This window comes from Momordica charantia (genome assembly GCF_013281855.1).
Source record: "Momordica charantia cultivar OHB3-1 chromosome 5 unlocalized genomic scaffold, Mcharantia_2.0 BLBB01000005.1, whole genome shotgun sequence".
Taxonomy (NCBI): Eukaryota; Viridiplantae; Streptophyta; class Magnoliopsida; order Cucurbitales; family Cucurbitaceae; genus Momordica; species Momordica charantia.
In genome coordinates, this window is record NW_028275163.1 from 22,821,730 (window position 1) to 22,844,732 (window position 23,003).

The 23,003-nt window shown below is 34.4% G+C and overlaps 3 protein-coding genes across 6 annotated transcripts; 1 reads left to right on the forward strand and 2 right to left on the reverse strand.

The window, feature by feature from the left end:
- Positions 1–1,819: 1,819 nt before the first annotated feature.
- Positions 1,820–4,433, reverse strand: LOC111014264 (D-mannose binding lectin protein with Apple-like carbohydrate-binding domain-containing protein). Its single transcript, XM_022288928.2, has 2 exons — positions 3,262–4,433; positions 1,820–2,705 (listed from the first exon to the last, which is right to left on the reverse strand). Exons 1-2 carry the CDS (start codon positions 4,100–4,102, stop codon positions 2,047–2,049), a joined length of 1,500 nt encoding a protein of 499 aa, XP_022144620.2. The 5' UTR covers positions 4,103–4,433; the 3' UTR covers positions 1,820–2,046.
- An 8,735-nt stretch (positions 4,434–13,168) lies between these two features.
- On the forward strand, positions 13,169–13,847 carry PSK3 (PHYTOSULFOKINE 3 PRECURSOR). Its single transcript, XM_088124288.1, has 3 exons — positions 13,169–13,372; positions 13,457–13,530; positions 13,615–13,847. Exons 1-3 carry the CDS (start codon positions 13,279–13,281, stop codon positions 13,726–13,728), a joined length of 282 nt encoding a protein of 93 aa, XP_087980414.1. The 5' UTR covers positions 13,169–13,278; the 3' UTR covers positions 13,729–13,847.
- A 1,158-nt stretch (positions 13,848–15,005) lies between these two features.
- Positions 15,006–22,585, reverse strand: LOC111014280 (pre-mRNA cleavage complex 2 Pcf11-like protein). 4 transcript variants are annotated; one of them, XR_015790858.1, is made up of 9 exons: positions 21,782–22,585; positions 21,632–21,691; positions 19,776–19,877; positions 19,172–19,426; positions 18,665–18,778; positions 18,125–18,577; positions 15,967–17,916; positions 15,547–15,719; positions 15,006–15,372 (listed from the first exon to the last, which is right to left on the reverse strand). XR_015790858.1 is itself a non-coding variant. In XM_088124001.1 (8 exons), the coding sequence occupies exons 1-8, from the start codon at positions 22,166–22,168 to the stop codon at positions 15,705–15,707; spliced, it is 3,336 nt and encodes a 1,111-aa protein (XP_087980127.1). In that variant the 5' UTR covers positions 22,169–22,585; the 3' UTR covers positions 15,006–15,704. The 4 variants fall into 4 exon arrangements, 2 of the variants coding, with proteins under 2 accessions (XP_087980127.1, XP_022144638.2); XR_015790857.1 differs by having other exon boundaries at positions 15,006–15,419; XM_088124001.1 differs by having other exon boundaries at positions 15,006–15,719.
- Between the last annotated feature and the right edge of the window lie 418 nt (positions 22,586–23,003).

Sequence of the window (23,003 nt, forward strand, 5' to 3'; positions counted from 1 at the left end):
ATAAAAACTTCGAATAGTTTGACTTACTAGTTAATTTTATTTTTCAATTGTACTAAAAAAAGGGGGAATGCCAAATAAAGGGATTGAAATTTATCGTGAGCAGTAAAGTTTTTATTTATTTTTATTATCCAAGAGTTGGCGGCTCTTTGGCCTTTATGTCTCTATACCTGGGATATGCACAGTGTCCTCTACCCGAACTCAAGACCTCAAGGTTATTCCTTGAGACCTCAAGTAACCCAAGCATCAAAGTTGAAAACAGTAGGAGACTTATTGGTTGGTCAAAGTTACCTTTAGTCCTTTAGTGATCGTTTACCCTATTCAAGGCGGAATTCATATACAATGTCTCCCCACCAATTAGGAGGACGACGAGACTGTTCCACAACGCCAATATCATGGAAAAGCATACCCCAATCTCCCTAAAGGTTGGAGGTTTAGATCTTCTTACCCTTGTTGAATTCAAATAATAATAATAATAATTAGTTTTTTCGGTTGATCTACAAAAGCTACCTAAATTTTATAGGATATAAATTTATAACCGTTAAAACTAGTAACCAAACAACTTGATTTTTTTATGTCTTAAATAGATAACCACTCTCTCCAAACCCATGACTTTAGAAGCATATTATATAGACATTTTCCTATTTTCCATCTATAAATTTGTGTCATCTTGAATCAAATGGCCACAACAACTGATCCAAAGAGGATGGGAGGCAGCCTTAAATGATGAAAATGATGGGGGTTGAAATATTTAAATTATATGATAAAAGGACCTTATTAATATGTGGTTATTGACAAATTGTAAATGTTAACACTCAACTATTAGCATTAATTAATAATTGATACTCTCAAGGGACTCCCAAATGAGGAAGTAATCTCTAAATTAGTGGTTTGGAATTTTGCTATGATGTTTTGATTACATAGGAAAGTAGAATAATTTCCATACAACTTGGCTATGAAACAAACAGCCCTACATCACACCTTTTTTTACAACATATAAAACTGACTTTTCTTTTCAAAAATAAAAAAATTCAAGTTCAAATGGTTGACATCTAAAAAAAAAAGTACAAGTTGGCCTTAAGTAAAAACTTTTTAATTAAAATTTTGAAAAAAATTACAAGTTGGCAATTTTGACGGCTTTGCCCTAAGCCCTTTCTGGTATTTTGGGCCTCGATCCATAGCTCAAAATTAAGACGATAATTTGGGCCGAGCTAACCTTCGATTGGATCCGGCCCAATTTGAAAATATGGCCCAATAAATAATTTTGCCCTCATTGATTCCATGGCCCATGTTTTAAAGTTGGACTATTTTCCTTATTTACCTCTAACAAAACAAATATTTTCAATATTTAAATCCTTTTACTATGAATTTTAACCATCTCGAGGTTATTGGTATACTTTTTTAAATTTATCTTTTATTTGCATGAATATTGAATATCGTAAAACTATCATAGCTCTTTAAAAGAAAAAATATTTGTTTTTATTCAACATAATATATAGAGTCGTTATCACTTACAGCATTAATATAATAATGGTATGTTTCAAAATATATATATATATATATATATATATATATATAATAATAGTAAGTGCAAATATATGGAGGAGGATCTAACCTTCAACTTTAAAGAAGATATCGAACCTTATTTACTAAGCTAGATTGATTTAGTTGTTGAACTTTAAAGTTTGTTTTCAGTACATATTCGATGACAAATATTAAAGTGATATGTTAGATACCATCACTAACTTGAACATAGCTCGTCTAATTTAGACCCTATCATGCTCCTATGAGTCCGATCTCCACCCGACAAGATACTATCGTGTTAATTTAATCAAAATTAATTTAATGTACACGTGACATTTTTCGATGGTTAATATTCAAAAGTCAACAAGAAAGCTCCTCTCCATAATTCAAATCAGGGGGCTCCCCAAGCAGTCCACCAAAATAAAGGCCAAAAAGTTACTGCTGGGACCCACCACGGTCGGCGTCTACATCACTGCCGGTCAAATTATCATTTCCCAAAACCCCCAAACGACGTCATTGATTACGTCACCGACCAAATCCACTACCACTTCCCATCTCTATGGATTTGAAACTCGCGGATCCCAAATCCTTATACGGGCCGGGCGAAACCGACCCGTCATCTTCCCCTAAAAACCGCCGAATTCCCCTCCGCCGCCGCCACAGCCGGAAACCCGCGAACCCAAGAATCGCCACCACGATTCCGACGATTCCGCCCAGAATTCCGAGCCCGATCTCGAGACCTACCTTAGCTTCCGCCCTCGCCGGCGCTGCCCGGACCTTGAAGTAGCCGGTCTTGGTTTCGTCAGCGACCGTGACCACGGTCCGGACCGGGTAGTCGACGGTATAGCAGAACCGGGTGGCGTTGTAGAAGAGCGCGGCCCAGCAGGAGCAATTGGCTTCGCAGTAGCTCTCGCATTGGTCCATTGTGAACCCGGTTCGGTAGCTCATGAACTCCTTGAAGGGTAATTCCACTCCGGTCCTTCGCAGAACCCAGAAGTTGTTTTCAGCGATGCCGCCGCAGAAGTCACCGGAATCATCCGGGAGACAGTGATCGGAGGTGAAAACCGTCCGGTTGTCCAGACATGAGCATCCGGAACCGGGTTCGCACAAACCGTATGAACCGCATGGATTCGGGAGCTCGCACTTCTCCGATATTGCTTCGTAAACCAATGCCCATTTGGAACCTGCTCAAACAAATTTTAGCCGAAACTTCAATAACGATTTTTTTTCTTTTTTTTATTCAAAATAACCCATTAATTTTAATCTTAAATTTTCGATTTAATTAATTTGAATGCTAAAAATTTTAATATTAATATCTCATCAAAACTAAAATTAAAAATTATTAACATGAAATTAACTGGATGGATAATTGGCGCACTAATCTATGATCTTGCTTATTATATTAAAAAAAACTAAAATAAAAAATTACATGCTTATGGAAAGGACAATTACCCTAAAATTTTAAGTTTCTTTTTTCTTTATTTCAAGTCCTAACCATTTATAAAATTGGAAGATTATATACATAAAACTGTAGGACTGAAAAGTGGGCGGGACTCATGCGGGCAATTTTTCTCCATTTATTTTTTACTCAATTAAATAATCTTAAATTTAAATTAATTACTTAATTTTAAAAATTAAAACCTCATTTAAATTGTTTAGTCCTTCTATATATATATTGGTTAAAAAGAAAAAAAGCGAAATAAAAAAAAAACCTTTGGTAATTATATTTTGTTTACGAACCTTCCCAGTAGAATCCTCTAAGGTTGCCGTCGGGTTCGAGCCGGAGCCGGAGGAACCCGTCCGCCGATTTCTGGAACGTGTTGAATGCTTCCAAATCCACCGGCATGCTTCCGTTCTGGTACATACCGAGATACCCGTCGGAGTTTACCAGGAGGTGAACCGGTCCTCCTCCGGGAATCACCTGAGCTCTGGCTTGCAATGCTCTGCGTCTGTAATAAATCTGCCTCTTCCCTTCGTTGAACTCTGCATAAAATCCGATGAAATCGTCCCCCAATCGGACCGAGAACATTCGATTAGAAGAAACAAGCGCCATTTCCGAGCTCAAATTCTGATTCTCCACGAGGGTATCGGCCGGAAAGTCGAAACTCTGCCACAGAACCACCGGCGGGTCACGGCGGAGCTGAATTTGCAGATTCGACGAGTTCAGAAGGACGGCCCTGTCGCCGCCGGTGGTGGAAGTTGACCAAAATACTCTCCCATCCGCGTCGGAAAGTACAAAACTGCCGTTGAACCGGAACAGAGTCCGGTCTGACCAGGCCGCCAAGGCGGTCGGGTTAGCGGTCCAGATGGTCTCCGACGACGCCACGTGGAGAACCGCGACGGCGAGTTGAGACGCGTCGACTCGGAGGAATCCCATCGAGAAGTTTCCGGTCGGGTCGTTGAGGAGAGGCTGAAACGACCGGACCGCCGTGTCCGGCGTGGCTTGGAATCCGGCGGCCAGCTCCTGCGGAGGCGCCGCCGCGGATACCCGAATGGGCAAGTGGATGAGGACGGCAATCGCGACGAGAATTGAAACAGCAAGTGACCGAGTCGCCGCCGAGTTACTGACGAGTCCGTCCATTTTCTGGATCGGAAAACGGCGGAAGAGAGAACAGAATCGAATCAAAATTTTCAGAAGTCAAAAGTGGGGATTTAAAGGGATAAGCAAAGTACCACTAAGAGTGAATATATACAATTCTTCCAACTTGATGATCTCTAAGCACGATGAACAAAAAAAATAAAAAAACAAAACAAAACAAAAGTAAAAAATAATATAATATTCTCAACTTCAAAAATATTGGATTTTTATGAAAATATTATTCAAGTTAAAAGGAAGAAGCTGATAGAGATGAAAATGGAAGCCAATGGGCCATTTGCATATCCACTTGAAATTAAAGTTTGTGCTTCAGTGGTATATATTGTTTATGATAAAGCCCCACTTTAGAAAGTGAATCATTATATTTCTATAATGTATTGAGGCTTTGGGATAGATGATATTATTCAGCTTCAATTTAATTCTGTATGTTTTATTGCTTATTAACTTTAGTTAAAATGTCTCCTACTAATGAAAATATCACATTTTGTTTGCATAACCATTGGTTATTTATGTAAAATATGATACCTGTGAATGTGAGACTTTTTCGTATCTCTAAAAATTATTGCAAAAAGAGTTAGGAGTTGAGCGAAAAAGGAAGGAGAGCAACAATTGTCCCATCTGCTAAAAAAATAACAATAAGAATTGAAATAGTGTATCTATAGAAAGTTACAATATACAATTTTTATCATTTTCTAAGACAATTTTGGACTCCACATCTAAATGATGGCATTCTCTTAAGGGTGAGTCTGGGTAAAAAATTACGAGAGACTTGTAATGTCATTTATTTGACTAGTCGAATAAAATGGATTTATAGATGGAGTTGGTAGCTCACTTTGATCAATGGTAGACCAGTGAGTTTGTACACCAGCAATAGCAAGTTTCTTAAGCTATTTGCTTCTTTTACTCTTCCTATCTTTATTAAACTATCGTGTTTGTCATCTCTCTTATGTCCTTGTTAAACCTCACAAACGAGTAAGACATTTTGCATTGTTGGGATTATGGAGCCAAAACAGGAAACCTATATCCTATTGGGGACTTTTGTTGGACCTCTAGGGGATATTTTTTGGAAGAGTTTTCTATTCCAATCCTTAAATAGTTATTTGTCGTTATTCTTTTACAGTTTTCTTCCTATTTGCATATTTTTTTTGTTGTATTTGGATATTTTTGTGAGGAAGGGTAAATTATTCAGGGTTTTCAATTTCCCAACAAGTGGTATCAGAGCTGTGAAGACAAATATCACGCACACCATTACTATGAAGGGGTTCTGAAGTTCACCGGAGAGAATTTCAGTTTAGAAGATGCAGGTAAAGGATCTTCTTACGTGCAAGAAGATACACAAGACTTTAGGGGAGATACCAGCAGGGATGATAGACAAGGATTGGAATGAAATGGATGAGCATGCCGTTGCAAACATCAAATGTCGTTGTCAATGAATGTTTGTAGTCTGGTGGCGGAAGAGACTACAGCGAAAGAGTTGTTGAAGGCCTTGCAAGACAGGTATGAAAAACATTCCACCAATACAAAAATCTTTTTCCCAAATATCGAATTTCTTAAACTTGTCATATAATACATTCACATTCTACCGAGTCTCTTAAATCTCGCATCACCTATTTTTCTCGGTACTATTAATGGCTATATTAAACGGTATAGGAACGGTTGGGTTGGTTGTGACAATCTAGAAAAGTAAATGTTTAATAGTCAAAACAAATTAAATTGAGAGTCAAAGCCTTCACTCCTTCAATTTCATCAACCACCCTTAGAAAAGAGAAGGAAAAAAAAAAAAACAATTTATCGGTTTGGTTGGTGTCCAGTTGAACTAATTGACTCGTGACTCATGCCCCAAAGTGTTCGAGTCAAACTTGGTGAAATAATATCATTTGAAAAATGCCATCATTCCATTTATTTTTGGTTCAAATAAAAAAAACATATATATATATATATAATTGAGAGTTTAATATTTGAATTTTTTTAAATAAAAACATATAATTAGCTTAAATTTTATGCACTCCATCAAGTTGGTATTTTAACCATGGGAGTTAGTTTAAAATTATTTCAAAAAAAAAAGAAAAGAAAAAACAATAGTGAACTAGTATTTGAATATGTAAGTCATTATAATATAATTAAAAAAATTTACGAATTTGTGAACAATAATTTAAGATATACAATACTCAATCTTCTATAACTTATATCTAATCTAATCCTAACTATATAAAATAATTCTACAAAATAAATGGTCATAACATAAAGAATTCTCACGTAACATGAACTTACTATTGTCCATAGTTTTACCTTTTCACATAAATTTTTACGTAACATTTGTCAATGTCCTACATTATTATTGATTTTTCAACCGATGTTAAAATGTTTCAATTTAACTTTTATATTTGAACATTTTTCAATTTAACCATCATTATAAGATAAAATATTAAAATTAAGTGATGATAAACTTATATGAAATCATACTAGGTAAATTAACAAAAAGATTTAACGAAGGAAAAATGTCAACTAATTTAGAGAATAAAATGTTTCAATTTCTTTCTCTAAATTTCTAATTAAAAACTCCATAGAAATTTTAAGCTTTCTTTTTTTTCTTTTATGTTCTTTTTCCTCCTTTAAATTTTAATAGTTCTATTATGTATTGTATAATATAAATTTATCATCAATCCATATGTGACCATCTAAATTAAAAATTGTTAAAATATAAAAAATTAAATTGAAAAGATTTATAAACGTTCCAACTAAATATTTTAAAAGAATATATTTGGAAAATAAAATTTTTATTCCAAAGAGGAGTTGAGATTCTCGATAATGGAGAAATTATTGGGATATTTTACAAAAGAAAAAGTCAATGAGACTCTCTGTACAGTTTGACCAAAACAGAGGACGTGCAGTGACATTTAAAGTTGAGGTTTGACTTGTGTTTAAAAGGTTGGAATAATATATTTTTTTTTTAGTAAAATACCTTCTAAAATTTTATATTGTTATACATATTACACAAACGTCAACCTCCAACTTTCTACATTATAAAAATTGAGTTACGTTCGGTTAGAATAATAATAATAATAATAATATTATTATTATTATTATTATTATTATCGTCATCATCTTTATATTTAAGATACAACGGTGAACTCAGTTGAATTATATTCAAATTGACTCGTTATATCTTGAACTTAAGAACTATGTTATATGTGTGCCTAATGTTTTTCTAATCTAAGTATATAAAGATAATATAATTGAATTACTCATTATGGAGGGACTATACTAAATACTTTGGTATAAGAAACAAAAAAAAAAAATTAATAAAAAGAAACCCTTATGGCCATTATAGGTTTACAAATGATTAAGTTCAACCTTTGAAACTGCTCATTATTGGTCATTTTATTAAGTTTCCTGTTAACTGATTCTTGTACATTGAAAATAGATCTAAATTTTTAACTCACACAAATAATATTTTATGTATCAAAGGACAATTGGTAATTCATATGAAATGATATTTTTCATTGGTTCATTTAATTTGGGAAAAGCAATAAAATAATATCACATTATTTTTCTACAATCTCCCACGGGCAGAAAAATCGACGGCCCATATCGGGGCTCTCAAGGCCCAAAGTGTAAGGCTTTGTCAGCTGGACGGTTTACTGGGCCTGTTGCTCTGGTTTCGGCCCAATAAACAAACACAGTTCATCTACTTTTCATAATCATAAAATAGAAATAATCACATTTAATTTTCATTAACTTATTAAACGAGATTTCGTAATTATTAAAACATATTAGTAATAATATGCAATAAGCTTCTTTTTTTTTTTTTTGGTGTCTGTCGAATTTGAATCATTTTACAATTTCATAAATTTACGTATAAAATTTAGAAAACGCAAGAATAGCTAGTTACGGAAGTTCCAATAATATTAAAAATATATTTATGAATTTAGTTAATAAAAAGTTTTTTATCAAAAAAAAAAACTAGAAAAAGGTTGCAAGAAGATAAAAATTAAAATTATGGTCAGAAAATAGACAGCAGTCCCATCAAAATTATTCTGGAGTGTTGCCAAAAATCCAGATCCTCAGAATCTCAGTTCTTCCAAAGCCATTTTGATTTTTTTCCAGCCATCCTCTTCTTTGGCCTTTCCCATCTAATCTCAAATTTAATTACGTTTCCATGTAGTCTTAATTTGGTTCTCATGAATCGAGTTTAATTTTCATTTTAAGTGAAGATTAATTGAGATTGGAACTGATCGATAAATATTATTAGGTCTTTTTATGTTTAAATTTAGACCTGGGATCTTTTAACAAACTACAACTTTTTGATGGGTACAAAGGTAACATAAATCTATTTTTTTCTTATTATATTTTATATTACATTTGGATATTGAGTTTCATTTGAATTAGGTTTATTTTTGTAAAATTTCAAATTTTTGCCATTTATGAAAATACATATTTATTTTATATATTCAAGTAAATACCTCTTTTTATTTTCTATTTCAATCTTTACATTAATATATAATGTTTTTTTTTTACTTTCTATACATTAGGAAAAAAAAAAACATAATAGAGTGGGGTTTCTTATTTTTTAATAAAATATTTATTCTAAAAGAAAAAGATATTAGATTTATAAGAGTAGAAACAAAGTCTTATATTGGCTAGGGAAAATATCATGAATATGTACATGAGGGACAACATCATTGAAACTGAGATCTTTTGGATGAAATCAAAAGTAAAGCCGTGAAAATTATGCTAAAAGCAGACAATGTCATATACTATTGTAAAATTATGCTTGTCCGGATGGTCTCCCAAACGTAAGAAACAATCATATTAGAAGGGAAATATAATAAAATAAAATCACTTTGAAATATGACAATGAATTAAAACCACTACCAAAAAAATTTCAGGAGTTACAAAAAAACTTCAAGCTCAATAAAAAGTGAGCTTTGAATAATTGTACAAAAAGAAGGATCAAAAGAAAAAAAAAAGTGAGAAAAGATGCTCAATTTTTTTGATTTTATGTCACAACTCCTAAAAAGGAAAAGAAAAAGTTCAAATAATATTTTGGTATATATATACCTTCGACTTTGGTTTATTTAGTCTCAATACTCTCAAAACGTCAATCTTAGTCCCTAAATTTCAATTTATAATTTTAATTTAAAGTATTCATTTTGGTCTCTATACTCTTAAAAGTCACTATTTTGATCTCTATTTATAAAATGTTCATACAAATTTTATACACAATAAAAATCATTCTATACAAATTTAATGCTACATTTTAAAAATTTCTATAAATAAAATATCATACTATAATTGTTGTGAAAATAAGTGAGATAAAAATATGATACGGAAAAATCAAATAAAAAAATAGATTTAAAAAATACATAAATTAAAATTAAAAAATCAAAATAAATATGGTGAATGTATAAGTCTTGAGGAAGAAAATAGCATCTCTCATTAATATTCACATCGAATAACACATTAATAAAATATATCAATTCCAATTCCCAATGTAAGAAAATGACATCCATGCATGGACATGTCATCATCGTTTTCTTCTTCTTTTTTTCTGTAAATTTTGTCGGAAAAAACATTAAAATTAATTCATTAAACAGCTCTAAGCCAAACATGGCCTTGTTTTTTTTGGTTCAATAATATTCCCAAAGCTTCTATTTTTAAGGCTCTGCGATTCTGAATTGCTTTATTAAAGGGATTTTGATTTGTTTATGAGTGAAAGAAAGAAAGAATCAAATTCCAATGATATTATTTAATTAAACTGTTTAAAAAAAAAACAAAAAGAATTGCAGTCACGTGCTTCTCTGAAGAAAAGTAGAGAGAGAAAGAAAGAGAGGAGAGAGAAAGCTTGTTGTGATTTTGGCTATGGCCAACAGCTGTCGTCCATGGCAGTCCAAAGGTTTGACTTCTTCAACTATTTTTCTATTCTTTAACATCCCACTATTTTTGCTTCTTTATATTATCTTGGTTAATTATTATTATTTTTATTATTATTATTATTTCACTTTTTGGCTCACGGACTAAAAAAGTTCATTCTGTATATTTTAATAAGCGAGTTTGGAGATTTGAAGATTTGATTATGAGTTATTAATAGAGAAAAATGAATAAATTTTTAATTTAAGGACGATTGAAGTAGAGGTGCACTTCAATCAGCATGCACGACTAGAGTCTTTGTAGTCTTAATGCTTTTTGCCGGATGATTTTATTATCACAAATGACTCCAAAACTGACTTGATTACAAACATGTGTAGAATCCACGTCAAATCATTATTCAACGAGTTTGCTAGGGAATTCTAATTGATCTACTTAATTCAGTCGTTACGTTCCGTACTATACTACATCGTCCGCCAACCGAATAAAGGATTCCTCACACTGTGTGCTAACTTGATTTTTGTTTTGACTTTTTGGTGTAGTTGTTACTGTGGTTGAAATAGACATTTCGAACCAACTCAAACGAGGAAGGAAAACCTTAATATCAAAAGAGAAACGAGCTGATCAAGATAGACAACTAAAATTGAGTATATCTCAATTAAGATATATATCCTCAATCAAATGATATGGTTAGAGGTCCACTTTGTTACTCAACTAAAAAAATAAAAACTCTAAATTTTATTAACTGAGTTGGGTGAATCACACTCGATTTCAAATTTTCAATTTCATCAAAATAAATTATAATCCGTAAAGTTAAAAGGTCTAGATATATACAAAAAAAAATGTTTTAAAAAACTCATGAAGTCAATTATTTAAAATTTTTTAGATTTATAGTTCATTAGTATACTTTTTGTGATTATTAATCAATTATTCTATGTAATTATTTAATCATAATACAATATAATAACGACTACTAAAATATAATCCCAATACAAAAGAAAAAAACCTTTTTGGTTTCTCTTTGGTTTGAAGTTCACATGGAATACCAAGACTTTGATAAAAATAAATAAATAAATAAAATAAAGAGGAAGCAATATATAATATATAATCCCAATAGAAAAGAAAACTCCTTTTTGGTTTCTCTTTGGTTTTGAGGTTCACATGGAATTTCATAAAAGTAGCAACCTTTTTTTTTCTCTTTACTTTAAATAAAGTTGAATTATTTCTTTTAGTATTGTCATGTCAAATTTTGTTTTTATACTTCTAATAAAAATTTAATGTAGCAAATTATTTAAAATGTGACATATGAGGCTTATAGTATGTCATTTTGTAACAATAATATAGGGATATAGTAAATTTATGTGGTTGAAAATATGAATTAGATTTTTAAAATGGTACTTTCAAGTTAAAATGGTACTCGAATATTTGGAATAGAGAACCAAATTGAGATTAAAGTAAAAGAATAGAGACCGAAATTGTAAATTTCAAATTTTAGGGAAAAAATTAAATCAAATTTAGCATTAAAATTTTAATTTTCTCAAATTATGACTTAAACATGAAATATATAGCTTTGTTGGAAGTGATTTATCAAGAGATACGTGTCTGCATTTTATACCTGTCAGACGACTCACTGCTATCTTAATAGTATAGTGAGAAGACCAATTCCTTAAAAGTAAATTAAATCACTCAGACTTTGTAAAAGTCCGAGCTGATGTCTAAATTTATTCGTTGTTCAAGGTTTCCTAGAGGTTAGGCCGACCAAGGAAGCTTCTATTAGCTCACCCTCATAAGTGACATGTTGATGCTTATTACATTGTTTGTCGCAGATCAATAGTTGTTTTTTCGACAAGGCATTGTGATTTACAGAATTCAACAGTTGTTGGAAGATCAGCATCTATAGATAGAGAGTTCTACCTCATTTTCCATGTACATGAAACTATATCACACTGAGTATAGATTGGACCGAGACTAACTTGAGTGTCGAAGCTGTTTGCTCTCTTTTTGAAGGTTCCTTCGTTGTCAGTCACCCGAGTACGAACATTGTAGAAGTTGGTGACTTGTTAGATGATTTTTAACTCGATTTCTCATCTTCGTAAGTTTAGATTAGTGTTACAACTTAAAACAACCTAAACAATGAGTGAATATTTAAATATACGAACTTTAAAAGAATATACTATAATTTTACCTAGTTACGCTTCAAAATCTAAAGATATGTTAGCTGTGAAAATAAAATTTTCTTGACATCCTATGGTGCTCTGATCAAATAATGACATGAAAAAAATAAGATTAGATAATAAGTTTTGGTAAGCAAATTTTCATGGTTATTGTGTCTAATAGCCTCCAAATTTTTCATGTCGAGTATAATAAATATCTTTTAACTTTGTATCTAATAAATCCTAACTTATGAGATATCTTTTAAAGTTTATCGATCTATTGGACACAAATTCAATTTAAGCTAGATCATTGATTTTGTTTTTTTATTTTCTACTTTTTGAGATTAAGTTTGTAAAAACTAGTTTGATCTATGTATTTATTTGTTTGTTATCAACTTTTTAAAATATTTTTAAATTAAAAATAATTTTTTTGAAAAAAAAAAGTATTTTTCAAAGTTTTATCTTTGCTTTTGAAATTTGTGAGCCACATAATTTTAAAAAGTAAGATCAAACGGGACAATTTTATTAGATAGGTTAAAGAAAAATTAAATAACTATAAAACAAGAAATTTGATAAATATATTATTTCATTTTATAAATTCATTTTATTTTTTCAAAATTAAAACATCTAAAATATATTAGATTGTAAATAAGTATAATAATAATTCTATAAAACTTATAACCACAATATTAATATATTAATTAGTATTATTTCTAAACACACAACCACAAAAAATTCAATTTTCAAATATGCTAAAGAAACACGAACCTATACTAAATACTACTTTTTTTTTCAAATCACTTATTTTTAAAATTATGTTTTTATATCGATTATGAACTACAAGATTAACTCAACGGTAATTGATATATATCTCCAATCAATAGGGTGTAAGTTTGATGTCCATGACAAAAAAAAATAAGATTAGAAATAAAAATAAAAAGGAAAGAAATTTAAAATGGGTATGGCCCACCAAGAGCATTGGTATTTGTAACATTGTTTGGCATTTTTTAAGCCTATAAACTGCCTTCTTTGGGTGTCTCCATGTGACTTGAAAAAGGCCAAAACCCTTCTCTCTCTCTCTCTCTCTCTCTCTCTCTCTCACTTCAAAAACTCCATTAAGAGTGAGTGAGGAAACAAAAAATGAAGAACAATTTCCATGCCTTCTTCTTCTTCTTCTTCATTTTCCTTCTCCTCTCCCAATTAGCCTCTGCCCGTTTCCCACCATACAAACAAGGTAAAACCCACTTCCAAAAACTCTTCCTTTTTCACTCTAATTTCCAATTTTATTTTCCTTCTGATTTTCCCGGAAAATTTGCAGGTCAGGCAGAGACCCAGAAGAAGCTCAGCCATGGAATCGCCCAAGAGAATTCATGGCCAGAAGACTTCTCCTATGTAATTAAACGAGATTTTTTTTTTGCCTTCTTTTTTTTTTTGTTATTTGGATTTTAATGGGGCTGTTCTGCTTTTCTTCTGTAGATGATGGGAGGAAGAGAGAAGGGAGAAGATGAAGAAGATGAAGAATGGGGGAAGAGAAGAATGATGCAACAAGCACACTTGGATTATGTTTACACACAGATTGAAAACCCTTGAATTTAATTCTCAAGATATGTTTATGTACATATCCAAAATACTAAAACAAATTGTTGCTATTTTCATCCTTTTATTATATGATATAATAATATCTTATATATAGTATTTACAAGGGTTCATATATTAATGTTTCTTTTTCATTAGAGAATATATATATATATGTATATTATGATGATGTTGATGGTGTGCATTTATTTATTCATTAGAAAAGACCACTAGTTTATCAATTCAAGTGGGTTTCTTGATTTCAAGATAAACATTACAAAAAAGTGAATAAATTTGACCCAAATCAACTGATGTTTTGCAAAAAGGGGGGGAGAGAGTTTTTATTGGGTGATGTGTTTGGAGGAAATTAAAGAGAATAGTAAGATTGAGAAATTAAGAACAAACAAACAATATGAAAAAGTAGGATTGGGACATTAGGGAAGAAGAAATTTAGCAAGTATAAGACTAGTCAATTCATTTTGAACACGGAATCTTAAGAGAGAGACCAAAAACTTCCTCTAATTTTCCATGTGAATGCCAATTTCCATGAGAGAGTGCAATCATGGATTTAAACCTCAAATCATAAGAGCATGGTTTAATTTTCCCATTCTTAAACTTTGTTTTTTCTTGTTGAGTATAATAATTGCAAGGATAGAACATTGAACCCTCCTTTCTCGAGGGAAGGAGTTAAGTGCTTGATTGCTGAACCAAGTTCATATTAACCGATGCAAAACCAAGCTCATATGTTGCAATAAGTTTAGTTTCGTAGCGTTATTTTATAAATTTGTGAACTTGTTGAAAATATTAAATAAGTCAAAAATCTGTTACATGCAAAATTCAAAAAGTATCTATTAAAAAAATTGAAAATTTAGAAATTTATTAGAGACAAATAACAAAACAAATGAATAGGTATTAAATTATAAATTTATTCCAGTTACATTAGACTTTAACTTGTATACTTAATCTTCATTGTCCGTCAACACATCATCTTTTGTAACCTTACAGAGAATCTTTTTCTAAACTTCAATTTTCCTTCTTAGTTCAAAATAATTACACATTTAGAGGTACAAACAGAGCAAATTTATAATAAATAAATAAATTCCAGTGTGAGGAGGTGGCATTTAGGTAGCAATCATGGCTTGTACCCGCTATAATTGGTACACAAAATTATGTCCAAGTCCCAAGCAAAGGCTATGGATTTATGGAATTCTTGCAAATCACTAGCCTTTTTTCAACGCTCTAGTGGCCATCCAAACAAAAGAAGAAAACAGTTCATCATGTGAAGACAATGATTGTAGCAAAATCTACCATAAGAACCACAATTATCGGCCATGCCATGCCATTGCCAAGCTTGTCCAATCAGTCAAACAAGGTGGGGGCAAATGATAGAAGCAAAAAGAAGCAAAATCCAACATCATCATAATCATATCCAGACCAGACCCGCAACACAAGTGAAACAACTCTTCTCAAAGGCTGAGAGAATCTTAAATGACCCTCCATTACTGTCTTAACATGATATGCAGGGATAAGAGAAGGCAAAATTACAAGGGGAGAAAAAGAAGAGATGGTAAACAAAAACCACTTCGCTACTACGATTTCGATAATACAAAGGCATGTCTCGATGGAGATTCCAAGCGAGCGGCCGGGACCTGAAGTGCACTGCCTCATATATATAGCAACAGATATTGATGTTAAGTGAAAATCCGCTGAGAAACAAGATGGTAAAGATCTGAATAATGATTGATCATTGCATTGATGTATTCTTCTCAACTATTTATCTTTATAGAAAAAAGCAGAAAGAAAACAAAAAGGAATTTGGAAGCTAGAAAATACCAGTATAGAGCTACCACTCCCCTATTATCTCTTTTGGCACTCAACAGAACTACCACGACCGAAGCACTCGTGTTCAAACTCCCTTTTCGCATGCCGCCAATTGCACGAGCAGGTTGTCCACCAGTGTAGTTCCTAGAGGAACTATTGCGTAGGAAGCATCATACATCCATTTCCTGTAGAAAGTTGGACATAATGCAAAGAAGCTTAAATTATTAATACGCGAATACTAAATCAAGAAAAAACAACCCGAAGCATCAATATAAAGCAGGGATACAGATTTGAACATATTATCAGTAGGCACTATATCATGTAATTTAACGTTGTGTCTAGGAATAGCACAAAAAATCATTAGGGAGAGTGATGAATGATAGTGAAACCAACATCCAGTTTTGAACATGTATCAAGGACCAAGAACATTACCATCTTAATATCAGTTGCCAGACCCAGGTCATATACTGAACTTTCAGTTAAACAATATGTGTGCACAATGGATCCTCTAGCACCTTGCTCATTTGTGCTTCCTAATTCACTACCCGCTGATGGGCTGGTGATGTACGTTGCTCCTTTGAACATCCAGTTACCTAGCTTTTGACTAAAAAAGTCTTCAAAAAGTTCACCGCATAAAACACAAGCAAATTGATCCTCATCTGCAGGAACCATTGGCTCATTATCTTCTTCCATCTCGTCGGACATGTCCACAGAGGTATCAGCATCAAGTCTAAGTCTAGCAGTTCTACAAACCCAATCATCCGAACTTGGATACCACCTTCTTGGTGCCCTATTTGAAGTGTTTGCCTCAGTTCTTAACGTGTGCCACTGCAAGTGCGTGTTCAACTGTTCTTCAAGTTTCAGTCTAAGACCACAGACCTTACACTGGTATGGAATATCATCAAAGAGTCCACTGACCACAGATGGATGAAATTTGCGGATAACATGTGAACTAAAATCGAAGCCTATGAGGTTGCTTATCTCAGTTGTAGCTGATGGAGGCAGAGTAGTGGAGCTCTTAGTAGCAGGTTCTGAAGGTGGTTCAAGTCTCTTAGATGATATACTGGAAGAAGAAATAGGGATGGAAGGAACTGGTATAGAACTAGTCACAGCATCACCTTCTGACTTCAAATTTTTAGGTTGTGAAGACATCTGGGATGTCACGTTATTTGTTAATTCTCCTTTTGAAGCAGATATGAGGCCCTTTGCAACCAATGAGCTCAAAAGGTTAGAAATTGGACTAGAAGCATCGTTTGCCACATTTGAAGTTTCAGTGGATGAACTATGCATAGGAGATGATGGTGGTACCGGATCAGATGGACTAGGTGTCTCTTCTACCTTAGTCCGAGATAGCTTAACCAAAGCTGATGGGCTTTCACGAGATGGAGGACCTAATGAAGATTCTCCCACAACCTTCAGCTCTGAGAGTGTAGACTGAGTATGGGCAGGAGAAGACCGGCTTGGTAGAGGAGGTTTAATGCTTGAGTGGGGTTGCAAATTCCCCACATCTTGGAAGCTGATATTCTGCTGCATGCCACTTGTTAATGAATGATTGGAGAAAATTCCACTTTTCATTACAGCAGCCAACAAACTACTGGTGCTTGGCTCCCCCAAAATTTCTGCAGGTAAACGATCTGGAATAGAATTCCCAGCTGATAAGGATGGTCCAAAATCAGTGACCAGAGTTGATACTGTACGCTGACTAGAAAGTTCCGGCTGTGTGACATCAGGTTTAAGTGACTCAGATAAAGAGAATTGGTGCCTGGGTTGAGAAGCAGGCATAGATGAAGCTGGAGCAGGTAGATCCTGAGGCTGTGGTTTTTGAAGGCTATCCGGCCGAACATTGGGATGCAGGTTAAGGGCAGCATCCTGAATATGCTTTTTACGTGGGTCAAGATTGGAAAATGAAGTTTTATGGTCGTGCATTTGATGAGGAACACGGTGATCCACTAAAGATGGTGAAGGGGGACGTTGGTGCAAGGGTGGCTGTCCAGGTGGGAATGCAACACCTCTTGATGGAAATCTTTGATGGCCTATAGTCCCAGTGGAACCTGAACCTCCTTTATTCAGAAACCCATGCCCTGAGGCTCCAATATTAGATGATGTGATCTGTGTTCGACCTCCCATTTGATCCACAGAAGAGCTAGCACCTGATAGTGTGGTAAGAGTGGCACCATAACCTCCTGAGTGGGCTAAATTCTTTCTAGGAACCCCGCCTCTCAGCCCGTCCATAGATATTGACTCCTGCACTTGCCACGTTGATGACCTTTGCTGTCCAGAATCCCCTAGTTCTCTCTGCTCAGATGATTGTGAATCACTGGAAGCTTCTCTATCAACACTTGCTCCAGCATCCCGTACGCTTAATGGCTTATTTTCAATACCCTGCACATAGAAACCAACTCCACAATCAATCATCCATGACATGGTCAATGGTCCATAATTGCGCACCCCTGAAAGAGCACTACAAAAATTGAAGTAGTACGTAGCAAACACTTTTTGCTTTCTTCCACTGCAACTAGTGAAGTAATTGGTATTAAAATATATCATTCACCAGGACAAAGTGGTTTCCATCAATTATATTCAAGCTTACCGAATTATCTGAATCCTCGGGACCCCATTGATCTTTCCCCATGCTACTAGCGATGGTAGGTCCACCATGACCTGTCAACATAGAGTTCATTTCACCCCACATAAATTCCTCTTCCTCAGAGTTCTTCCAGTTAGTAGACAATCCTCTGCTGCTGCTACTGCTTGAAAAATTTTGCATGGGCAGTAGCCGTGCACCAGTGTTTGCAGATTTGGGTGCAGGGTAATTTTCATATCCATGCTTGACGTTGAACCCATTTCTTTGGCCAGATAACTTCTCAGCCACATTGGATCCAGCTGCAGACCAAGGTTTGTCTCGCCCTTCGTCAATGACCCTTCTTCCGATACCTGGGGTCCTTGAAAGATCAGAACCATATTCGTAATCTGCGTATGCAGCCGTGATATTCTTCTCTTGTGCCATATCATTTGGTGCATCTCTAAGTGGACGCTGAATGTCCTGAAAAATTTGTCATAATGTTTATCATAAGGCAACCAAAAACTAATAACCTATATGAAATTTATATATACACACACACACACTTACAAGCACTTTTATTGGAGCATCTGCCCACGGGCGTCCAGTACTAATTTTGGCTTGGGCAACATCCTGAGTTACATTTGTTGTTACCCCAGTGGCATCATCAGCCACTCCCTTCACCTTCATCACATAACAAAATTAATCAAAGTAGAATAAGAAAAAAAGGAAGAAAATACAAATCCACTTCACAAACTAAGAATATTCATTCGGGGAAAAAAGTATAGGTGAGCACCCCTCTAAATCTTTAAGAAATCTACTACATACAAGCAAAGATGAATGGAGAATCATTTTATGTCAACGGAAATAATGAAACATCATAATTTAGATGGAAACAGGAAAACATCACCAAGTATCAGTTTGTCCACTATAATAAAGGCAACAGATATCAGTTTATAAGGCCATGTAATAATTTTCATAAGACCAAGAACGACTTCAATCTATGAGTAGAAAAAATGGGCCAAGGGCTGCACTTGTAACGATCAAAACTGAGCATGGTAGCAGAACATCACTAACCCTGCCTGACTGCTGAAGCCGTTGCCTCTCTATGTACTTGGGATTTACATGGATGCTATGGGGTGGACGTTGTGTCTGCAAATCAGGTTTTGAGGCTATGGTCCCAGAAGAAGAACTACTGCTGGGCATGAAGCCAAGTTCTTTCTCAATAATCTGCAGAGCTTGAGGAGGAAACACTCCTTTCCAGGTTCCAAAAAGATGTCTCATACTTGGATGTACAGAAGGGTCAACCTGCCTATAAGCTTTGATGAATACCTAAAAAGGATAGGAAAAAACATTATAAATTTGGGATAATTGATAAGACAATGAATAAAATGATGCTGTCCAAGCACAATAAAGAATGTTGTACTTGATTGGGGCAGGTTACTGGTCAAATAATGCAGGAAAATGACATACACATTCATGACTTCATATCAGTTTAAGTCCACCACCCCCACATTATGTACTAACAAAACTACATATCAGTTTAAGAAAATGAACAAAAATACCGAAAGGGAGCATCAAGGAAGCATTATGAAGCATTACTTTGGAAGATGGGATACAAATTAGTTTTGTTCAACAAGAGTGTTTTTCAGTACGGAGAGGTAAACAAAGAAAATCTAACCTCGGGCAGTCTTGCTGCAAAGTATTTTATATAGTCTCTTCCAATATTCTTTACGATACTGTCCAATAGATAAAGTGACGGTAGCTTCTGCTCACTGGGAACCTGGAAAACATTTTAGAAATCAATATAGCAACAAGATTGCCAGTTGAATCAATTGTAGGGCCAAACAGAAATGCCACATGAAAAAGAATTGAACTCTATCACATACCCACACAGAAACAAGTTACTGATGGCTTAAAACAGCTGAGAAAAATGACCTTATGTAATTACTAACAACACTCATACCCGATTTTATAACAAAAGTCATATAATACTAAAATAAGAATACATAATCAGATACATGTATAGAAGGGAACTAAATTGTCTATACACATAAATAGAGATAGATATCACAATAAAATATTGGTTGAGATCTTCGAATGAGAAAGAAAGGTTGTATCATAAGAGTCGAGGCAACAAATAAGAAAGCTAATTCCTCTGTTAAACATAAATGGAGACAATTACTACATTACTGTTGTAATTAATGGCTAATCATGCTTCAAAGATATCCTGACTATTGCCGACCTCTTTCAAATTTACCATGTGAAATAAACCTTTTTACTCCACAAAGTTATTTCTAAAATCCCAATTTTGTTGAGATATAAAAATAATCTCCTACAACTATACAAACATGTTAACTGCTCAAGATTTCTCTAGCAGCAAACAAGTTATGTGCACCGTGCATTCAAAGACCTCTACAAGCACCACGCATATCAAGGGAATTAAACCTCCAGCAGTCCTCATACCAAAGAAGTTCTAGAACAATAGTTCTAAAGATCAATGCTCAACCACTCCCTCCAGAAGCATTCATAAGTATGAGGAAATTAGGCGCAAAGTAACCTTAGAAAATCAATTCTGCTTGTTAAAAAACTTAGGGCCTGACTATATCTATTTTCACTTCTGGAACCATAAGCTATGGGGTGTACAGGACAGAAAAACTCACTAATCCTTCTAAGTTGCATTTCACATTTCACGCTTCCCTAGGATCAGGAGAATAAAAGAAACATCACAAGGAACCCATGAAAAGAGCATTATTAGCATGAATGCAAGGCCTAAGCCGTCAAACTTTACTAGAATACAAGTCCAACTTGCAACAACTCCAAGCGTCTGGAGAAGTCCTGTGCAACTATTATTCGAGTTGAGCAGAGAGCTTCATTCAACATACACAGATTCACCAAAACCACGAGACTTTATACAGTCCAAACTCAAACCTGCTAAACTTTTTTTTCCAGATCAATGATCTCTCATATAGATCGTTGGCCTCCTGTAAATGCAATCACCTGTTAACTCAGATTGATGCTTATATTTCAATTGGATAGTCTTATCCACAAAAATATATATATATTTCAATTGGATAGTTTTACTGGGTACAAATTTCTGGATTGTCAATGAATGATTTATTTATAAACAATATAAACAGACAGCGAACCAACAAATATAACCATCCATTTCAGTACACAAGGTAGTCAATCAATTACAGAAGACAAGGTGCAGAGTTATTTAAACTTATTTTAGAAATTAAATTTTCAATTAGCTCAACAAACAAGGATTACTAAGTTATTATCGCAAAGTATGATTTGATGGCTGCAGCGTGGATCATAGCCACAACAAACCCATCACTGTCACCAACCTCCCATTGAAAACAAATCTGTTACTAATAAAAATTATGTGGCATCAAGTACTAAGATGATAGCGCATTAATAAACATATTATGGGAGGTATTTATATATTCCACGAACAAGACGTTGCACTTTCCACAAAAGACAACTAAAAATTGCTGTAAAACGCAAAGATTTCATTAATCCCAATACACTTACAATTTTACTTCTGCACTTCAACGACAAGGCATTTACTGTATTTCCTCTTTTCCTTCTACACTAATTCCCAATACAATCATATTCACACAAAAAGAAAAATATCAATCAACGGAATGCAAAACGCTGCTACACAGTTTAAACTGGGTTCACCTCGATAATGTTGGCGCAAACAGTAGCAGCGACCGCTTTTGCAGCCTGGAGATTTTCACCCGCGATTATGGTCAAATTAGTGATGATGGGTTTCGAGTTAAAAGTCAGCTCCGCAAGGGCAGTCCTGTACTGGCTCACAAGCTCCTGGTGCTGCGGCGGCTGAGGCTGATACCCCCCTCGACCAGAATCACTGCTTCCCGAATCTCTATCACTCGCTCGAAATCTGGGTTGCACAATATTGGTCCCCGAAACAACTGGTCTCTGCGGAAACGGCCGGCCATTAATGTTCCCGCCGCGCTCAGCCTCATCGGTCAGTCGGGGCTTCTTCAAACCGGGCTCCCTCGTCCGATCGAATGCTCTCCGCGAGCTCTCCATTTCCATTAGCATACAAAAAAGGAAATCAAAACCCTAATCCTAAACCTAATCTAATTCCAATTCTCTGTCATTACATCATCGATACAAACGAAAACGAACAAAACCAGTTGAAGAGATCTCAAGAACCTCCCTACCAGCGACTAGTTCGCCCAAAACCAACATGTATTACAGATATAGCAGAAGAAAAAACCCCAGTGAACACTGAAATTGTACAAGAAAAAAGCGAGAACAAAACCCTAATCCTACAAAATTACAAGAACGTATGAGATTTACAATGATGACTGATAAGAAAAGCAAAAATTACAGCAAAAATATGGCGGAAAATTGCAAGAAGCCGGGAAGATTGGGGAGCTTTGGATTGAGATTCAGTCCGGGCTTGTTATATAGAAAGAGCGCGCTTAACCCCAGGCGGAGCTGTCCCTTTTTTCTTTTCTTTTTTAATTTATTCGTTTTCCTTTTTTTTTTAAACTTGAGATTTTTAGTAAATTCCCCTTTTCGCGGGTTTTATCTGGTGCGGTCACGACTATCAAGAGCGTTGGACCATTTTCCACGGTGGCCGCGTGGCGGGCGTTTAGTTCGGAAAGTTTTTCGATGATTGGCCACTAGAAGTTTTTTTCTTTTTTTCTTAATTTTTTTAGAAAAACATGGGGTGGATATCAACTGTCTTCATCCGTTCATCTATGCTCAATTAGCGACTCTCTTTTTTTTTTTTTATTAAGAGGTAAAATGAGCTTCCTCCACCCTATTCAAAGAAAATTTTATTGACACACATCTTGTTATAATAAACTTAAACTTTATGACGGAATTTGAATGAAACACTTGACGACAAGTAGACTCAAGTACAATT

Bases quoted from the DNA above. Each gene is read 5' to 3' on its own strand.
- LOC111014264 (XM_022288928.2), bottom strand. From the start codon at position 4,102: ATGGACGGACTCGTCAGTAACTCGGCGGCGACTCGGTCACTTGCTGTT. The intron at 2,706-3,261 runs GTTCGTAAACAA...TTGTTTGAGCAG, and splicing joins TAGAGGATTCTACTGGGAAG to GTTCCAAATGGGCATTGGTT.
- LOC111014280 (XM_088124001.1), bottom strand. From the start codon at position 22,168: ATGCTAATGGAAATGGAGAGCTCGCGGAGAGCATTCGATCGGACGAGG. The intron at 21,692-21,781 runs GTGAACCCAGTT...ATTGGGAATTAG, and splicing joins TTTGCGCCAACATTATCGAG to TGTAGAAGGAAAAGAGGAAA. The intron at 17,917-18,124 runs GTAAGCTTGAAT...TTCTATGTGCAG, and splicing joins CCGAGGATTCAGATAATTCG to GGTATTGAAAATAAGCCATT.
- PSK3 (XM_088124288.1), top strand. From the start codon at position 13,279: ATGAAGAACAATTTCCATGCCTTCTTCTTCTTCTTCTTCATTTTCCTT. The intron at 13,373-13,456 runs GTAAAACCCACT...GAAAATTTGCAG, and splicing joins TTTCCCACCATACAAACAAG to GTCAGGCAGAGACCCAGAAG. The intron at 13,531-13,614 runs GTAATTAAACGA...TTTCTTCTGTAG, and splicing joins GGCCAGAAGACTTCTCCTAT to ATGATGGGAGGAAGAGAGAA.